The sequence below is a fragment of the Protomyctophum parallelum genome (genome assembly GCF_964188405.1).
Source record: "Protomyctophum parallelum genome assembly, chromosome: 17".
Taxonomy (NCBI): Eukaryota; Metazoa; Chordata; class Actinopteri; order Myctophiformes; family Myctophidae; genus Protomyctophum; species Protomyctophum parallelum.
The window spans coordinates 30,806,539-30,821,148 of NC_139719.1; the positions used below are offsets into that span (position 1 = coordinate 30,806,539).

At 41.6% G+C, this 14,610-nt stretch overlaps 2 protein-coding genes across 4 annotated transcripts in view; both read right to left on the reverse strand.

Moving 5' to 3' along the window:
* LOC310874285 (sodium channel protein type 4 subunit alpha A-like) overlaps positions 1-14,610 on the reverse strand; it is a 47,604-nt gene that overhangs the window by 13,586 nt on the left and 19,408 nt on the right. For all 3 annotated transcript variants that reach the window (XM_083787022.1, XM_083787021.1, XM_083787023.1), the window contains 9 exons: positions 14,501-14,564; positions 14,126-14,267; positions 13,526-13,723; positions 13,092-13,265; positions 9,668-9,791; positions 7,866-8,110; positions 7,598-7,771; positions 6,147-6,503; positions 707-1,183 (listed from right to left, as the gene is read on the reverse strand). In XM_083787022.1, the coding sequence (XP_083643148.1) occupies positions 707-1,183; positions 6,147-6,503; positions 7,598-7,771; positions 7,866-8,110; positions 9,668-9,791; positions 13,092-13,265; positions 13,526-13,723; positions 14,126-14,267; positions 14,501-14,564 (1,955 nt within the window). The remainder of the gene's footprint in view (positions 1-706; positions 1,184-6,146; positions 6,504-7,597; positions 7,772-7,865; positions 8,111-9,667; positions 9,792-13,091; positions 13,266-13,525; positions 13,724-14,125; positions 14,268-14,500; positions 14,565-14,610) is intronic.
* On the reverse strand, positions 11,722-12,171 carry LOC310874076 (mitochondrial fission 1 protein-like; the record flags this gene model as incomplete). The annotated part of the gene is made up of 1 exon (XM_083786751.1): positions 11,722-12,171. One exon carries the CDS (start codon positions 12,169-12,171, stop codon positions 11,722-11,724), a length of 450 nt encoding a protein of 149 aa, XP_083642877.1.

The following is a 14,610-nucleotide window of genomic DNA, read 5'->3' on the forward strand; positions in this document are numbered from 1 at the left end:
ACCACACCAAAGGGTTGGGTCGGGACAAAACGTAAACTGTTTTGTCCCGACCCGACCCTTTGGTGTGGTTTGGGCTTTAGGCTTGTTCGCCTTTTTATGGAAGCCCATTTGGGACAAAATACTGTGCAGCATAGTTGGTCATTACGAAAGAGCAATTAAAATAAGCCATGTCTGGCCCAGCATGCTGCGGTGCGCTCTGGATTGGAGTTATGTCATTTTTCACCTGTACCGTACTCGTTATTGGATATTCTAAAACGGTTAGTCCCAATACTTGATTCTGATTGGCTGGTTTCCGTTCACGATAATCGATAATCCACACCTTCAATTATTTTATAATCGCTGACAGGGTCGGAGACCCTCTGCTACGCCTCTCAGCCATTATAAAATACCCAGTAACCTGAGACCTCTTGTGGCTTATTGCTTTATCATAACACTAGTCACTTGAGTTATTCAATTCAGCTGCTGCTTTGAAATAGAATTTCATTGAGTTTTCATCAAGTACTGTATTGTATGACATGGCATATCGGACCCAAACCACACTAAGGAATCAGGAAGCATGGTTTGTTGTTGCCTAAAGCCTGCACATTTGACATGCACTGTACTATGCCATTCAATTAGATTCAGGTAAAAAGGAATCTGGAGATAACATTGTACTTATGGGTTCAATCATGTAAATTTACATTTCTCTCTTGTCTACTCCTCTTACCTTGTGTTTTTCTTCTTTCTTGTTCTCCTCCTCTGACAATGCAGAGTTCTTATCATCATCATCATCATTATCATCATCATCTTCATCTTCATCCACGTTTTCAAAGTCTGACTCTCCCTGGGCGATCGGAACAGTGAGAACGAACTCCCCATCCACCACAAAATACCCTGAAGACCTGCCTTCAACCAAATAGTTACATATCCCGTCCGCCATTTTTAAATTCTCACCAGTGTCCAAGTGGTTCATTTCAATGGCTTCTGTTTTTGGGTCCATGTCACCCGAGTTGTCCTCCTGTGTGTCTTTGGGCTTTTTGCCCAACAACTGTAGGACCAATCCAATGATGAAGGCTTTAGTCCAGTCGATGCCCCTGGTAATCCGACCGATGGCTATCTGAAGATTGTTCATTTCTCCATCTTCAGCCCCTGCCGAAATGCCGCTGAACGAGCTGAGCAACAAGGCCAGGAAAAGGTTCAATACCTGAAGGAAAAATACAGCACTGAGATGAGATGTTGGCAGCCACCATTTTACATTGATTGTCAATGTGTAAAAATGTACCTGGCGAATACATTTTCATAGTTCTTGTGAATTAAATGACAAAGAAATTATTTTGAGATATAACATAATAAGATAGGGCATGCTTATTTGAAGAAGCATTAAGTATGCAAACTGGCCCAGGCCGTAGCGTAACGGTCTGGGCACCGGACTGGTGATCCAGTCGCGGTGTGCCGCGGGTTCAACTCCCGGACCCGACACAGCCTTTACCGCAAGTCATCCCCCCATCTCTCTCCCGTTTCCTGTCAGCCTACTGTCTGTCCCTTAAAAAATCAATAAAGGCGTAAGCCGCAAAAAAATATATATCTTTAAGTATGCAAACTGATGATAACCGATGCCAGCTCGGAATTAATCTGCCCTGGTCTGCAGGTACATTTTCCAGCACAAAGATTATACTAATCTTGAAGAGTAACTAGTACTGTTCAACACATGAGAAGGTCAACACTAGACTAGAAGGACACATGTGCAATTGATTACTGACTGTTAAAAACGTAGTGGCGACTCCTCTGACAAAGTACAGGCCTGGATCTGCACACAAACTTAAGAGTGGCTCATATACATAACGCATATCAAGTTGGCCGAGTGATGGGACATCAATAAATATTATGTTGTCTGCCGCCTGTTGCAGAGGTAGCTATCTTTAGTGTCTAAAACCTGTTAGTCCATTTCTCGGTTTCTATTTCCCAGGTTTAGAGGGAGATCACCATTACATATGGGCCTGGGTCAGCCCGTGTGAGAGCTGTGAATCAGTATGGGGCAGAGAGACATGGCTGAGGCGGACAAAGACCGAGCCCCAGGAAGTGGTGAGGAGGGTGGGAGTTGGATGGGGGAAGGAAGAAGAAAGAAAGGGTGTCTCAAAGGCATGATTCAATATTACGTGTCGGTGCCCCTCCCGTCGTGGTCTAAAACTATACTTTATCGTCCAAAAAAAAATAGTCTGCGGTTGTTGGAAAAACACTGGCGGCAGCGGGATACATAGTCTAGTGATCAGACCACTATACTAGGCGAGTTGGCTGGGAAAGTTGTTTTGGAGGTTGTATTTGAGGCTGAGAATTCGGGCGCCTAATACTTTTTACTAGTAGTAAGGGAGGGGCCAATCAGAGGCAGGCGGGGGGGCAGGTCTTTACCGGACTGACTAGACAACGTCTAGTATTAGGCGTCTCAAAGGAAAGTCCAGTAGTGATACAGACCAGCCAAGACCAGGACATCAAGAGTGCCCCTCACTTCACACAGGTGTGATTTTTTACTTAACACACAAGTGGTACAACGTTTCGGCTAAACAATATGGCCTTTATCAGGGCCATAATGAAGGCCAAAATGCTTGGCCGAAACGTTGTACCACTTGTGTGTTTAGTCTAATACACTTCTGGAGCAATTATGTTGCTGACTTTTAGCTGGTACTCGTAACGCTCAGACCATCCATCCACCGAGGATTACCAAAGAGGAGGAACTTGCAACACCTGTAAGTAGCTCTAGCAGATTCTGCTTGTAGCAAAGCATCTTCAATGTTTACTTCACCTTTGTGCAGCACAAGCGACAAACTCGATGTACGCTACGCAATCCACTTCTGAGCTCTATTCTATAGCCCCCACGCATGAGGCAATGTGATTAGTCTAACAAAAGATCTGCATATCTTAAAAGCCGATTGGCTTGTCATGGAATTTGTCGTTTGCCTTCATCATGCTCAGGTGGCCACTACCGACTTTGGTGACCCCATTGCCTTTCTTGTACCACCCTTATGCCAAAGTTTCCACTTACAGGGTATCTCAATCTCAAAATCTATAAATAAAACTTTTATATCTCATTTAATATAGAGAATACTGTATGTGCCCTACTAATTTAGTTGACCCTGTAGTACCGTATTTCCTCTAGCAGCACCCTCGTGCCAAAATGTCAACTTTGCAATGTGATTACCTCCCCATCAATTTGAGTTCATTCTGCTACCAATACCATATGGCCTTTCTGAAGACCCTCTGTCCCTCATGTTGCGAACTCTGCTGACTCAGCTTTCACTGCTGTGTTTGTTGAGTCTGTGGCAGCTTGCTCATTTAAACTTGGCACATACACAAGGTCAGAACCACTGTGTGCTGGATTGAGTCACTTGATTTAAATAGTTGCCCGGGCCCTCACTCAATCGCGTAATTTGCCTTGAAGACACACCAGAGTTTGTGTCAGTTTGATTTGACAGAATGTTAGGCATGTATAAATTTTGATATTCAAACCAGCAGTGTCATTTTGCTACCATGTTCTCATTGTTCTGAGAATGTGGAAAAGTCTATGGAGAAAATCCAGATGAAAACAAAGCATTCAAGTTTTAAAAAGCTCTTTGCACTGTGTTCTAAAGTAGGCGTCGAGTAGGCACTCGATACTACACAAATAACCTACAGTACAGAATCAGGCAGAAACCTTGTATCTTCATATTTCAACCTTTTACGTTTTTCCATAAATTAAAACACTACACTACTAGAGAGAGAGAGAGAGAAAACCAGCTGCATGATATTGAGGAATCCATAAAAACTAACAACTTCTGGGAAAACTGGAACAAATTAAACAAACAAAAACATGACGAGCTAACCATCCAAAATGGAGATGTATGGGTAAACCACTTCTCCAAACTCTTCTGCCCCATAGAGGAAAATGAAGAGCAAAAACAGCGAAGAGAAACTACAAAGCCTAGAGTCAATCATAAAAGACTACCAGACCCCTAGCTTCGGAAACCCAGACGTTTTTATTTCCAGGGAGAAAACCAGACCCCAGATTCCCAGATTACACTAGAGGAACTACAGAACAAAATGAAAGCTCCAAAAATGGAGTGCATGCGGCACTGACGGTATTCTAAATGAAATGATAAAATCCACAGACCTAAAGTTCTAATTGGCTCTTTAACTCTTTAACATCGTCCTTAGCTCTGGGACTTTCCCAAACATTTGTAACCTCAAACAAGCTGTAAATGACCTGAGGGACATGGCAAGAAGAGCTTTCTATGCCATCAAAAGAAACATTAAGTTAAACATCCCAATACAAATCTGGCTAAAGATACTAGACTCTGTTATAGAACCCATTTCCCTCTATGGTTGCGAAGTCTGGGACCCACTTGCCGATCAAGAACCGGAAAAATGGGATAAACACCAAATTGAAACTCTGCATACAGAATTCTGCAAATCCATTCTCTGCATCCAACGGAAAACACCAAATAACGCATGCAGAGCAGAATTAGGACGATACCCACTAATTATCAAAACCCAAAAGAGAGCATAGCAATTCTATAAACACCTAAAGGAAAGTGAACCGGACGGACACGCTCCACAAAAAGGCCCTCACACACAGTGAATCCCTGGAAAGATGTCCCCTTTGCAGCCAGCTAGTTCTGGGACTAACACAACCAGCACAACCACCAGACAGAAAACAAACGGGACTACACCAAATCATAAGAAAACAAAAAGAAAGCTATCTCACACACTGGAAAAGACCTACTCAAAACCAGAGCTAAATGGAATTCTATTTAGCTCTAAACGAGGTAGAGAGACTGAGCTACACTTCCTAACCGTCTGCCCACTATACCACCAAGAGACATATACTTTCCACGGAGAGTTTGAAAACATAACTAATGACAAAAAACTCCCATATCTGTTGGGTGAAGTACAACAATGTGCAAACACAGCAGCGAGATTTGTGAGCTGCTGTGACAGGAGAAGGATGTCAAATGGAATACAAGCACCTTAAAGAATACAAACCATTGTGTGTACACTGTTTATCAAAAGTATAACGCTAACGTCTCCTATATGGATGTATATTGTATAGCTATCTTTGAAAATGCACAATCTTTTTTATAGTTTCACAAGATAGTATTACCCAAAGTGCTAATGTAACACAGCTCTGTTTATACCTTTATTTAATTCCTATTTATATCCAATATTTAATTGTAAATACGTTGTTTTATTTTGATTGTCTTGTTCCACAATGTAAACGTACGTTTTCTCATGCCAATAAAGCTCCTTTGAATTGAATTGAATTGAATTGAGAGAGAGAGAGTGAGAGAGAGAAAGGCCACGATCATTTGGCAGCACTTTTGTTAGCTCATCTATTTCGTTTTCATCTCTATAAATAAACCAACAGGATGTGGTTTTGGCTCTCATCGTAAATATGAGACGGAAGTGATCAACTTAATCATCTGCTTGTCCTTGTCCTGTAGGGCCAAGATATGTCAGGGACAGTTCCAAATATTTGCTGTTTGCTGTTGCTTAATGTCAACTGAGATGCACGCTGTTGGAGCAATAGAAATATAGTACAGACATTTATATTCAGCAGTGTGTGGTTACACTGCTGAGCCCCAGGCCCCCCCTCCATGATAACAAGATCCCCTGCAATTATAATGCTATAATCACTAAGATTTAGCGAGATTTGAGATAACAGTTTGCCAGATTTACAACTTAACAGTAGGGACGACTGTTCAGAGATCAGTGTTGAAAGGCTAAGGTCTTTAGAATACGCACATCCTTAAGCAATGTATCCTGATTAAGCACCGGCTATCTTTTTTTAATACTCCAATACACTGTCCTATTTATAGTACCTCAAGTATTCAGCAATTACAGTCATGAAAGACAAGACATGAAACATGTTTTGCATTTGACCTATCGTGCGATACAGGTCAGCTCTGCAACTGTTTTTGTCACTATGTACTGGAAGAAATCAGAGGTGTGATTAAAAGGGTGCACTTTAACCACATAAACCACATATAGTTGAGCGGAGTCACTCTGTATTTTTCTGTTTTTGCGCTACATTAAATAAAAGCATTTTCCCTCAGAATATGGATCCTGGGGTTACAGTGGTTAATATTTCGGACCAGATTATGAGCACTTGAGCAGTGGCTGAATATGGCTGCACTTACCACCAGGTTTCCAATGACCATGACCATCATGAACACGACCAGGCACATCCCGGCTCCAGCCACCTCCATGCAGTCCCACATGGTTTCAATCCACTCACCGCAGAGGATACGGAACACTATGAGGAACGAGTGGAAGAAGTCGTTCATATGCCACCGCGGCAACTCGCAGTCATCTGCGATCTTGCAGACGCATTCTTTGTAGCTTTTGCCGAAGAGCTGCATGCCCACGACGGCAAAGATGAACACGATGATGGCCAGCACCAACGTCAGGTTTCCCAGCGCTCCCACAGAGTTTCCGATGATCTTGATCAGCATGTTGAGTGTGGGCCAGGACTTTGCCAATTTGAAGACACGAAGCTATCTCCATCACAGCATGCAAAGAAACACAATGTTATGTCATTGTCTGATTATACTTCGTCATACATCATCATGCATTGGCAAAAATGGCCGATCTACACGTTTGTAGATCTGCTATTTTTGAAATAATAATAATATATAATATAATAATAATGCCCAAAATATAGCTTGGTTATAGCTCTAAATTCCAATTTGTTCAGTAACAGGGGTCTCTACAAATCTTTAGTAAACAGAAAATACATTTTGGAATACCAATTATATCAGGAAAGAGAACTCATACAGCATACAGGATAAACAAGTGAAATTATTTGGTTGTTACCCCCCTTTTCTCCCCAATGTAGTCGTTATGTCAATTAAATCCTCCCCACACACATTTCTGTGTTTTCACTGCTGTTGTATCCTACTGACGAACATAGGGCCTTCGTCCTACTCCTCCCGCCCAACACTCCCCGCTGACAGGTGCTGCCTCAGCACGTAGGAATACATGCCGTGACAAATATCACCCTCCTGCCCGGCTTCCCACCCCCGAACACGGGACAATTGTGTTAACAGACGCCTGACAAAGCCAGATACACCGCGGTAGATTCAAACCCACAACCTCTGTGGTGGTGGGCAGGGACTTTACCACTGCGCAACCCGAGTGCATTTTCTGTTTACTTGCTGGAGACAGGCACGTGCACACATAGACATTAAAGGGGGCTTCAGCCCCTGCCCTTTTACCCATCTGTAAAACAACTGCCCTCTCCAGACCACGAATGCAGCATTTACTATGGTGAAAGAAATGCAAAGGCCCCTTTAGGCAGAATTCGAGAAAATAGCTGATCTACAAGCTCTCAACGTGTCGTGCTGCGATGCGTTGAGAGCTTGTAGATCTGCTATTTTCACTATTTTTGTTCAAAAGTGTCCTCTTACAAATTACAACCCTGCCCTCTAACACTCTCTGCACGTCCCTGGCTGGAGAGATGGGGAGATCCCCGTTACTGAACAAACACTCTATAAGCAATGATTACTATGGGAATATAGATGGAATAAAATAGGAACAAAAAGCAACTGTTGTAATATGGTATGTTGTAATGCAAATTTCCTATCTTTACCAGACGGAAGGACCGCAGCACAGACAAGCCCTGAACATTTGCCAAACACAACTCCACCAGACTGAGTGTGACAATGATGCTGTCAAAAATGTTCCAGCCGACTTGGAAGTAGTAGTAGGGATCCATGGCGATAAGCTTGAAGAACATTTCCGCCGCAAAGATCCCAGTAAAAACCTAAAAGCAGGAAATACTTTTTAATTTACATAGAGCTGCACAGCAGAATCATTAGTGTTCATTGAATTGGTGGTAAGTGGTGCTACATATTCACCAGGTTCCCCACGGAGAGAGCGTTGTCAAACTCGGGGGTCATAGGATAGTGTTCCATTGCCATGAAGAGGGTGTTGAGCACAATGCAAATGGTGATGCCCAGGTCGACGAAGGGGTCCATCACCACAAAGAGCACCCACTTTTTGAAGACGATCCAATGCACGCAGCAGTCCCACTTCAAGAAGGTCTCAGCAAACTTGTACCAGTTTGGGTGATAGGGCCTCTGAGCCTCCTCCAGGTCTATACCTGGACAAGAGAAACACTTTTACAAATGAGGATATGAAACCCATGATACAGTAGAAAATGATCCATTATCTGTATAACAATTGAGATTGGAATGGTTAGAGTGGCCGGAATTTCAATAACATTATCATATGGGACGAGAGGTGATATAAACATAGGAATCACATGTCTATTCAGAGATTTAAAGAAAAGAAAAGATACAAACTTTTGGAAGGAAGAAACCATGTTTCATTGTTTTTATTGGGTACAAGTGATATTATTTGTAGCCTGGCATGGCCAGACTAATATCACTGCATAGATAATATTAGTCTGGAAGATTTTTTTCCATGGGGCGGTTACAAACAGATTCAAAGTCTCACTTTGAATAGTGGGATCTGATTGGTCAGCGAACTGTAATTCAAACTGAGGAGTGCCAGACCAATGTCCCCAGGGATTTTATTTTCCTGTGGCAGATTTATCTGGTTTCCAGGCTATATTATTTGTGCTAATAACCAGCACAAATAGAAACGCTTTTTCCCCAATAAAAAACAGGTGTTATACAGAACAGCACAGTTAATCTTACATACATACATACATACTTACATTACATCTTACATATATATTATAGTGGGTGACCATTAATTATTTATAAGCATACAGTGTACGATTTATACTTTATATAAAGTGCAATGTACCATTAAAATGAGTGCACCGTCTGTGCCAAGGCAGAGATTAACTGAAATAGCACCAAGTTTAGCACCAAAGATACAGTAACCAACACAATGTGATTAAGGTCCCACTCAGTACCTCTGTATCAGCCTTAATAACGGAGCGCACAATGTTGACAGCTGCACGATAAGCCAAGGAAGTACACCTCACATTATTGCATGGCCAGTTTGTACTGGCAACTAAGCCTGAAGTATTTCTACAATTACTTTAGGGACTTGACACTTTATCCAAGATGCTCATGCTTCGCTGCTCCATCACAAAGCTCTGAATAATAGCGTCAACACTCTTGGCTTGGCTGCGCTATGTCGTACCTACAATCAAATCTGAGGCGGGGGAAAAAAAGCCTTGTGTTCTTCAGGCCCTGATCTTGGAATGACCTACAAACCAGACTCAAACTTCCCCTAGTATTTTTATGGGCACATTTCCCAGACACTGCTCCTGCTTCGACGGAAATGTTTGCTCTAGTCCTATATTCGTTTATATTAGCAAACATTGTCATTTAGTCTTTGTATCAGTTTTATTCATCATTCAGTCATCTTAGATATTCATGTTCTTTCCTTGAGCTTCCTAGTTAGTGGGTACTGTGCTTACAAATGTTATTCATCTGTCCTAAATGTTGTCCTGTATTTGCTGGTACTGGCAGAGCTGTGTAACATCATTTGCCTCTTCTCTTGGCCAGTTTACACTTGTAAAAGAGACGTTAAAAATACTCCTTACACATATATAATCAGAAATATAATCGACTGGATAAAAACCAGACCTGTGAAGGCACATTTTTACACTCTCATGCAATGTTAATTTAACACAGAGGCTTTTATTCTGTACAAAGGTACCGTTTTTACTTGTCTGTACCTTCAATGGCGGCCACAGAAAACACAGTCTGAGCACTAGCGGTTCTTTGTTTCAGACTTTGCCCCTCCACGTGAAGCATGCTGTGAATGGAGCCTAGTGACTTCAGTTCATCATCGGATGGAGGCTGAAAGAAATATGTTGAAAAGCAGTTACAGCCCATTTGGACAATGCTTAGCTCAGAACAGGTTAGATGGGAATAATTGTTGTTAAAAAAAATCAAACACTTGTGTGAAGTGAGGGGCGCGAAGAAAAAATAAAGAGTAAAGTATGAATATCTACAGGCCCAACTGGGTGCTTGCTATAGGTACATGAACAATAGTCAAATTGTTTCGGGTGCTCTTGATTTGAGTCTTCATTGGCCAGTCCGGGTGAATGTAAAGGTGAATGAGGTGCTCACAAAGAAACCCTTACTGTAGGTTACCTCCAAGCACACCGAGTCAAGGATATAGTTAACATGTACTGTTATATTGTATTCTAGGGAATAATAATATTACAATTTCTAAGGTTATATAAAGGGCACTCGCAAACGTATCATCTTTGCTGGTTTAAAAGATGGTTGCTACGTGGTGGAAACCTCCTCACACATTAACCTTTTGGCAATGGGCCCTAACCTTTTTAGATATTGTCTAGAGACATCTAGAGATGTCAACGGCAAGGATACGCATGCAAAAGAAGAAAATGTTAATATTTGGTCTAACATTGCAGATAAAATTAAGGATATGATCTAGTCCTTTTTTCCTTTTTCGTATTTCGTATTTCCTATTTTGGTGACATTGGTGGTCCTGGGAGGGAGGGGTAGGTGGGTGGATTTGTTTGTTTGTTTTTATGTTTCTTATTTTTCTTTTACTATGTTTATACATTTTTATTTTTTTATTCATAATGCCAGAATACAATTGTTCTGTTTTTGTCATGAATAAAAAAACAATTGATAACAAAAAAAGGCCATATAAAAAGGATGCCTCTAACATTTGGCCATGGTTGCAACTCCATCCACCTGCTTAAAGATTAATATTTCAAATATAAAATGTGAAACTGGGTACTTATTCATCTACTGTAGTTCTTAACTTTATTGTTATTTTATTGTCATTATTCTTTATTTAATATTTCACCTCAAAACTTTGGCATGCTCTAGCTCCAACATACTATCACCTGGAAAAAGCTCTATTCAGCCTTCAACATTATTTTCATCTCCTTCGGGAATAGCCAATAATACATTTTGAAATATGTACCGGTAACCTTTTTCTAACTTTATTTTAGGCTATACTGTAACGTCTGGGTCATGTCAGATGCTACAACTGCCACAACAACAAACCAACTTGGGAGTTTGTGTCATCTGTTGTTGCAGAGTTATAATATATCTACAGTAGAGGATGGACTGCCCCACCCCAGCTATTAATTTCAAAGAAAGTTGGCGTTGGCGTTTGAAGCACCCAGGAGAAGGCTCTACTTCCGCATTTGGGTACCTATTTTGGGTGCCAAAATGTGGAAGTCTTGAGCACCAAGCAGGCGCACTAGGGTTTCAAACGGTAGACGCACGCACAGTAGCATTATAATGCGGAAGTGTTGCTATTCCAGATTGGACCACCAGGCCACTGGTGGCCTCTTCACTGATCTATCTGGGGTTTGGTTTTTACATGGAACATCCTGTGTCTGACATCAGGAAAACCATTTCTCCAGGAACAGTAGTACTAGTTATCCTCTTTATTCTCTTCAAAACTTCTGGCACACTTTCACCTCAGACGTCAAGAAATCATGCCCACACCGTTTCCTAGGAATCAACAGTACCTGCCTGTTTTTTTTTATGGAAGTCAATGATACTCAAATGGGGTGGAATGCGAAACCTTGCCTCTCACAGATGTGTCAAAGATGACTGAGATCATAGACTTGACCAAATATGGAGTTCCACCAAGCCTAGTGGAGATACACGTTCCACCCAGGCAACCTGTCAGTCTTTCCCTGACAATGTGGGTGGTGTGATCAAAGGTCAGTCTTTCCAGGGAGAGGAAAGCTCAGCCACCCCCTAACCCCAATTTCTCCTGTTATTATCATGTTCTTCACATTTTCTTCACAGCAAATAATACACTGAGGGCTAGTCCAGCCACACCCAGGCCAATTCCTCCAACGATTGCCATGCCGACCAAGCCATCCTTCTTCAAAGCCTCATCTATGCACTTCTCCAACTCCAAAGCCTGCTGGTTCATTGGCTCATTCCTCAGCAGAGTCCTGATGAACTTTGAGGCCGTTTCATACTTTTTTAGCCTGTAGTTGGCAACTGACAGGTAGAACAGGATGTCTCTGGAGTCATCCTTCATTCCATCCTGAAACAGCTCATGCAACAGGTCGATTCCCTTCTCGATGTGATCGGATTTGCTCCCAATTAGACAACAGGCATATTTGAACGTGGTGTCATTGGACACAGAGCCTTTCACCAACTCAGCGTTGTATTTGTCCTCGACTTGTACAAGATCCTCAAAGGCTACCACGTCAGCTATAACAGACTCCATGTTTCTGGAAACATGACCAGGTCTTTCTAGTTTTATATTAGCTAATCTATGACGTCAGTCATCTCATCTGTGACGTCATATAGGACGAAAACATACCGGTAATCGACAGCCCCAGCATTCAGCGGGGAATATAGAAATGTACCGTATGGAATTGTGGCTCCCTTGTGTGTATTACTTTTGTGACGTTTGTTACACAATAGAAATGTTTTTCTCTAGATTACCGGTAAAAGTGTACTATGCTTTTAAATACTAGTTCTCTCTTAAAGGAGTTTTTATTTTTAGGGGACCCTCCTATACACAGCTTTTGTCCCCTCATGTCTCGTATTTGCCATTGACAATGAAAGGAAAGAATTAGGTCATATGTGCCTCAAATATGACGTAAATTTGTGGCAACACAAACATTAAATGCCATTGACAATGAAGGGAAGATTTACGTCATATGTACTGTAGACGAGCAAATCGGCTAACCAATCACATAAATTCAGTTGTTCATGCGATGATGTATGATGATGTATAATGATGAGAGGTAGTTTAGAGTAGTCCTACAACCTATCTCAAACCCTCACCCTAACCTGCCACGGGGCAGCACACCTAAACCTAACCTTAACCCTCTCCCAACCCTGAACGCACCCCTCGCCAACCTTATGTCTAACCAATGCTATGTCTAACCAAAGGATACCTCCCGATAAGAGCGCCCCTCACTTCATACGGGTGTGATAAAAAAATTTTTTTATAACATTTATTATGTATTGTGAATTTGTGTTGTCTTTTAACCACTGCACAAAATAAGTTTCCGAAAGAAAAAATATAGTAATTTGAAGTTGAAGTAGGTAGTATTCTCAAAATAATCCAAGTGCAAAATAAAGCCATCTGCAAAACAAAATCTTTTTTTTTATATGGCAGGAAAATTACAGACTAACCTCTTCCAGGAAGATGGTGGGCGATCTGATGATCAGGCGCGGTATGACCCTCTTGCTGCAGTCCTTGGTATCTTCATCTTCATCATCCTCTCCAAAGCTCCTCTCATCGTCAGCCGTGTGATGGCTGAGGGTCTTCTCACTGGTAAGAGTTGCCCGGCTCTCAGATACTTGGCCCTGTCAAATTACATACGGTACCTCTCTTACATTCTCACTTCCAGTCTCAATTCCAACTGGTGTACTATGAACTATAACAAGCTATAACAAGCTACATTTGATAAGCACAGAGAAGCAGTTTGTTGTCCAACAATAGATAAGTCTCATCTCTTGGCAATATCAGCACTCTGTGTCAACCTCATGAGTCATTAGCAAGAAACGTTCCTGCCTGTGTCTTTGCACTTAGTTTTGTTTCCTTGCTGCATATAAGGATGTAGTACCTGCTCCTGGTTCTTCAGCTGTTCTAACAACCGTTGGTACTCTTCCTCTTTCTCCCTGGCCTCTCTCAGCGTTGTCTCGTTCTGCTCATCATAAGCCATGGCTACCACAGCCAGGATGAGGTTGATGATATAGAAGGAGCCCAGAAAGATGATCACCACAAAGAAGATCATGTATGTCTTTCCAGCTGCCCGGAGGATCTGAGTTTTTAAAGAAAACATAGCCAGGAAAACTGAGGAGGTCTAAGGTAATATTCTGAAAAGGCATTCCTGAACCAGCAGTATCAAAATGTGATGCCTTGGAAGTGAGAACCGGTTACAGTATAATACATTCAGGTAAAATGTTAAAATGGTTGTGTTTAGGCAAAATTATCGAGATGTTTTTTTAATAATTTTTTTATGGTTAAGTTTAAGTATGGGTTTGGTGAGTGGTTATAACTATAAGCTCAGGGTAAGGATCTGGGAGGACGGGCCGCCAATGACACTGTGTAACCTCCAAACTTCTTGTAGAAATATGCTGTACGGTTTCAGGAGCCACAACCTTTTGATATGAATGTATGCAAATGACCACAAAAGTAGAAAACAAATGAAAGAAGTGCCAACCAGCTGAAAGACGTTTTCCCAATAATCCTGAGTCATGAGTCTGAAGAGGGCGAGGAAGGCCCAGCCAAAGGAGTCGAAGCTGGTGTAGCCATAATTGGGGTTCCGTCCAGCCTTCATGCATGTGAATCCTTCTGGGCACTTTCTATCAACATTGTAGGGGTGAAAATTCAGTTTGCACATCAACCATCCCTACTCACTCACACATCACCAAGCTCTCCATTATTTAACCTCAAACATTAACAATGTATTTGAATAGAACATTTATAAAAAATATCATTCATGTAAGGACACAAAGGGAGGATGTCAGCCGAATTGCAGATATCACTAAAATGTGATATTCAAAACCTGCAGTACAATTGAAATAAAATAACATACCCAGCATCGGAGCTGTTTCCACAAAGAAGCGCATCCAAACTGCCTTCCAAAAAATAGTGATTCTCTACAACCAAAAGAGAAGATAAGCTTAATTAAATCCATTATGTAAT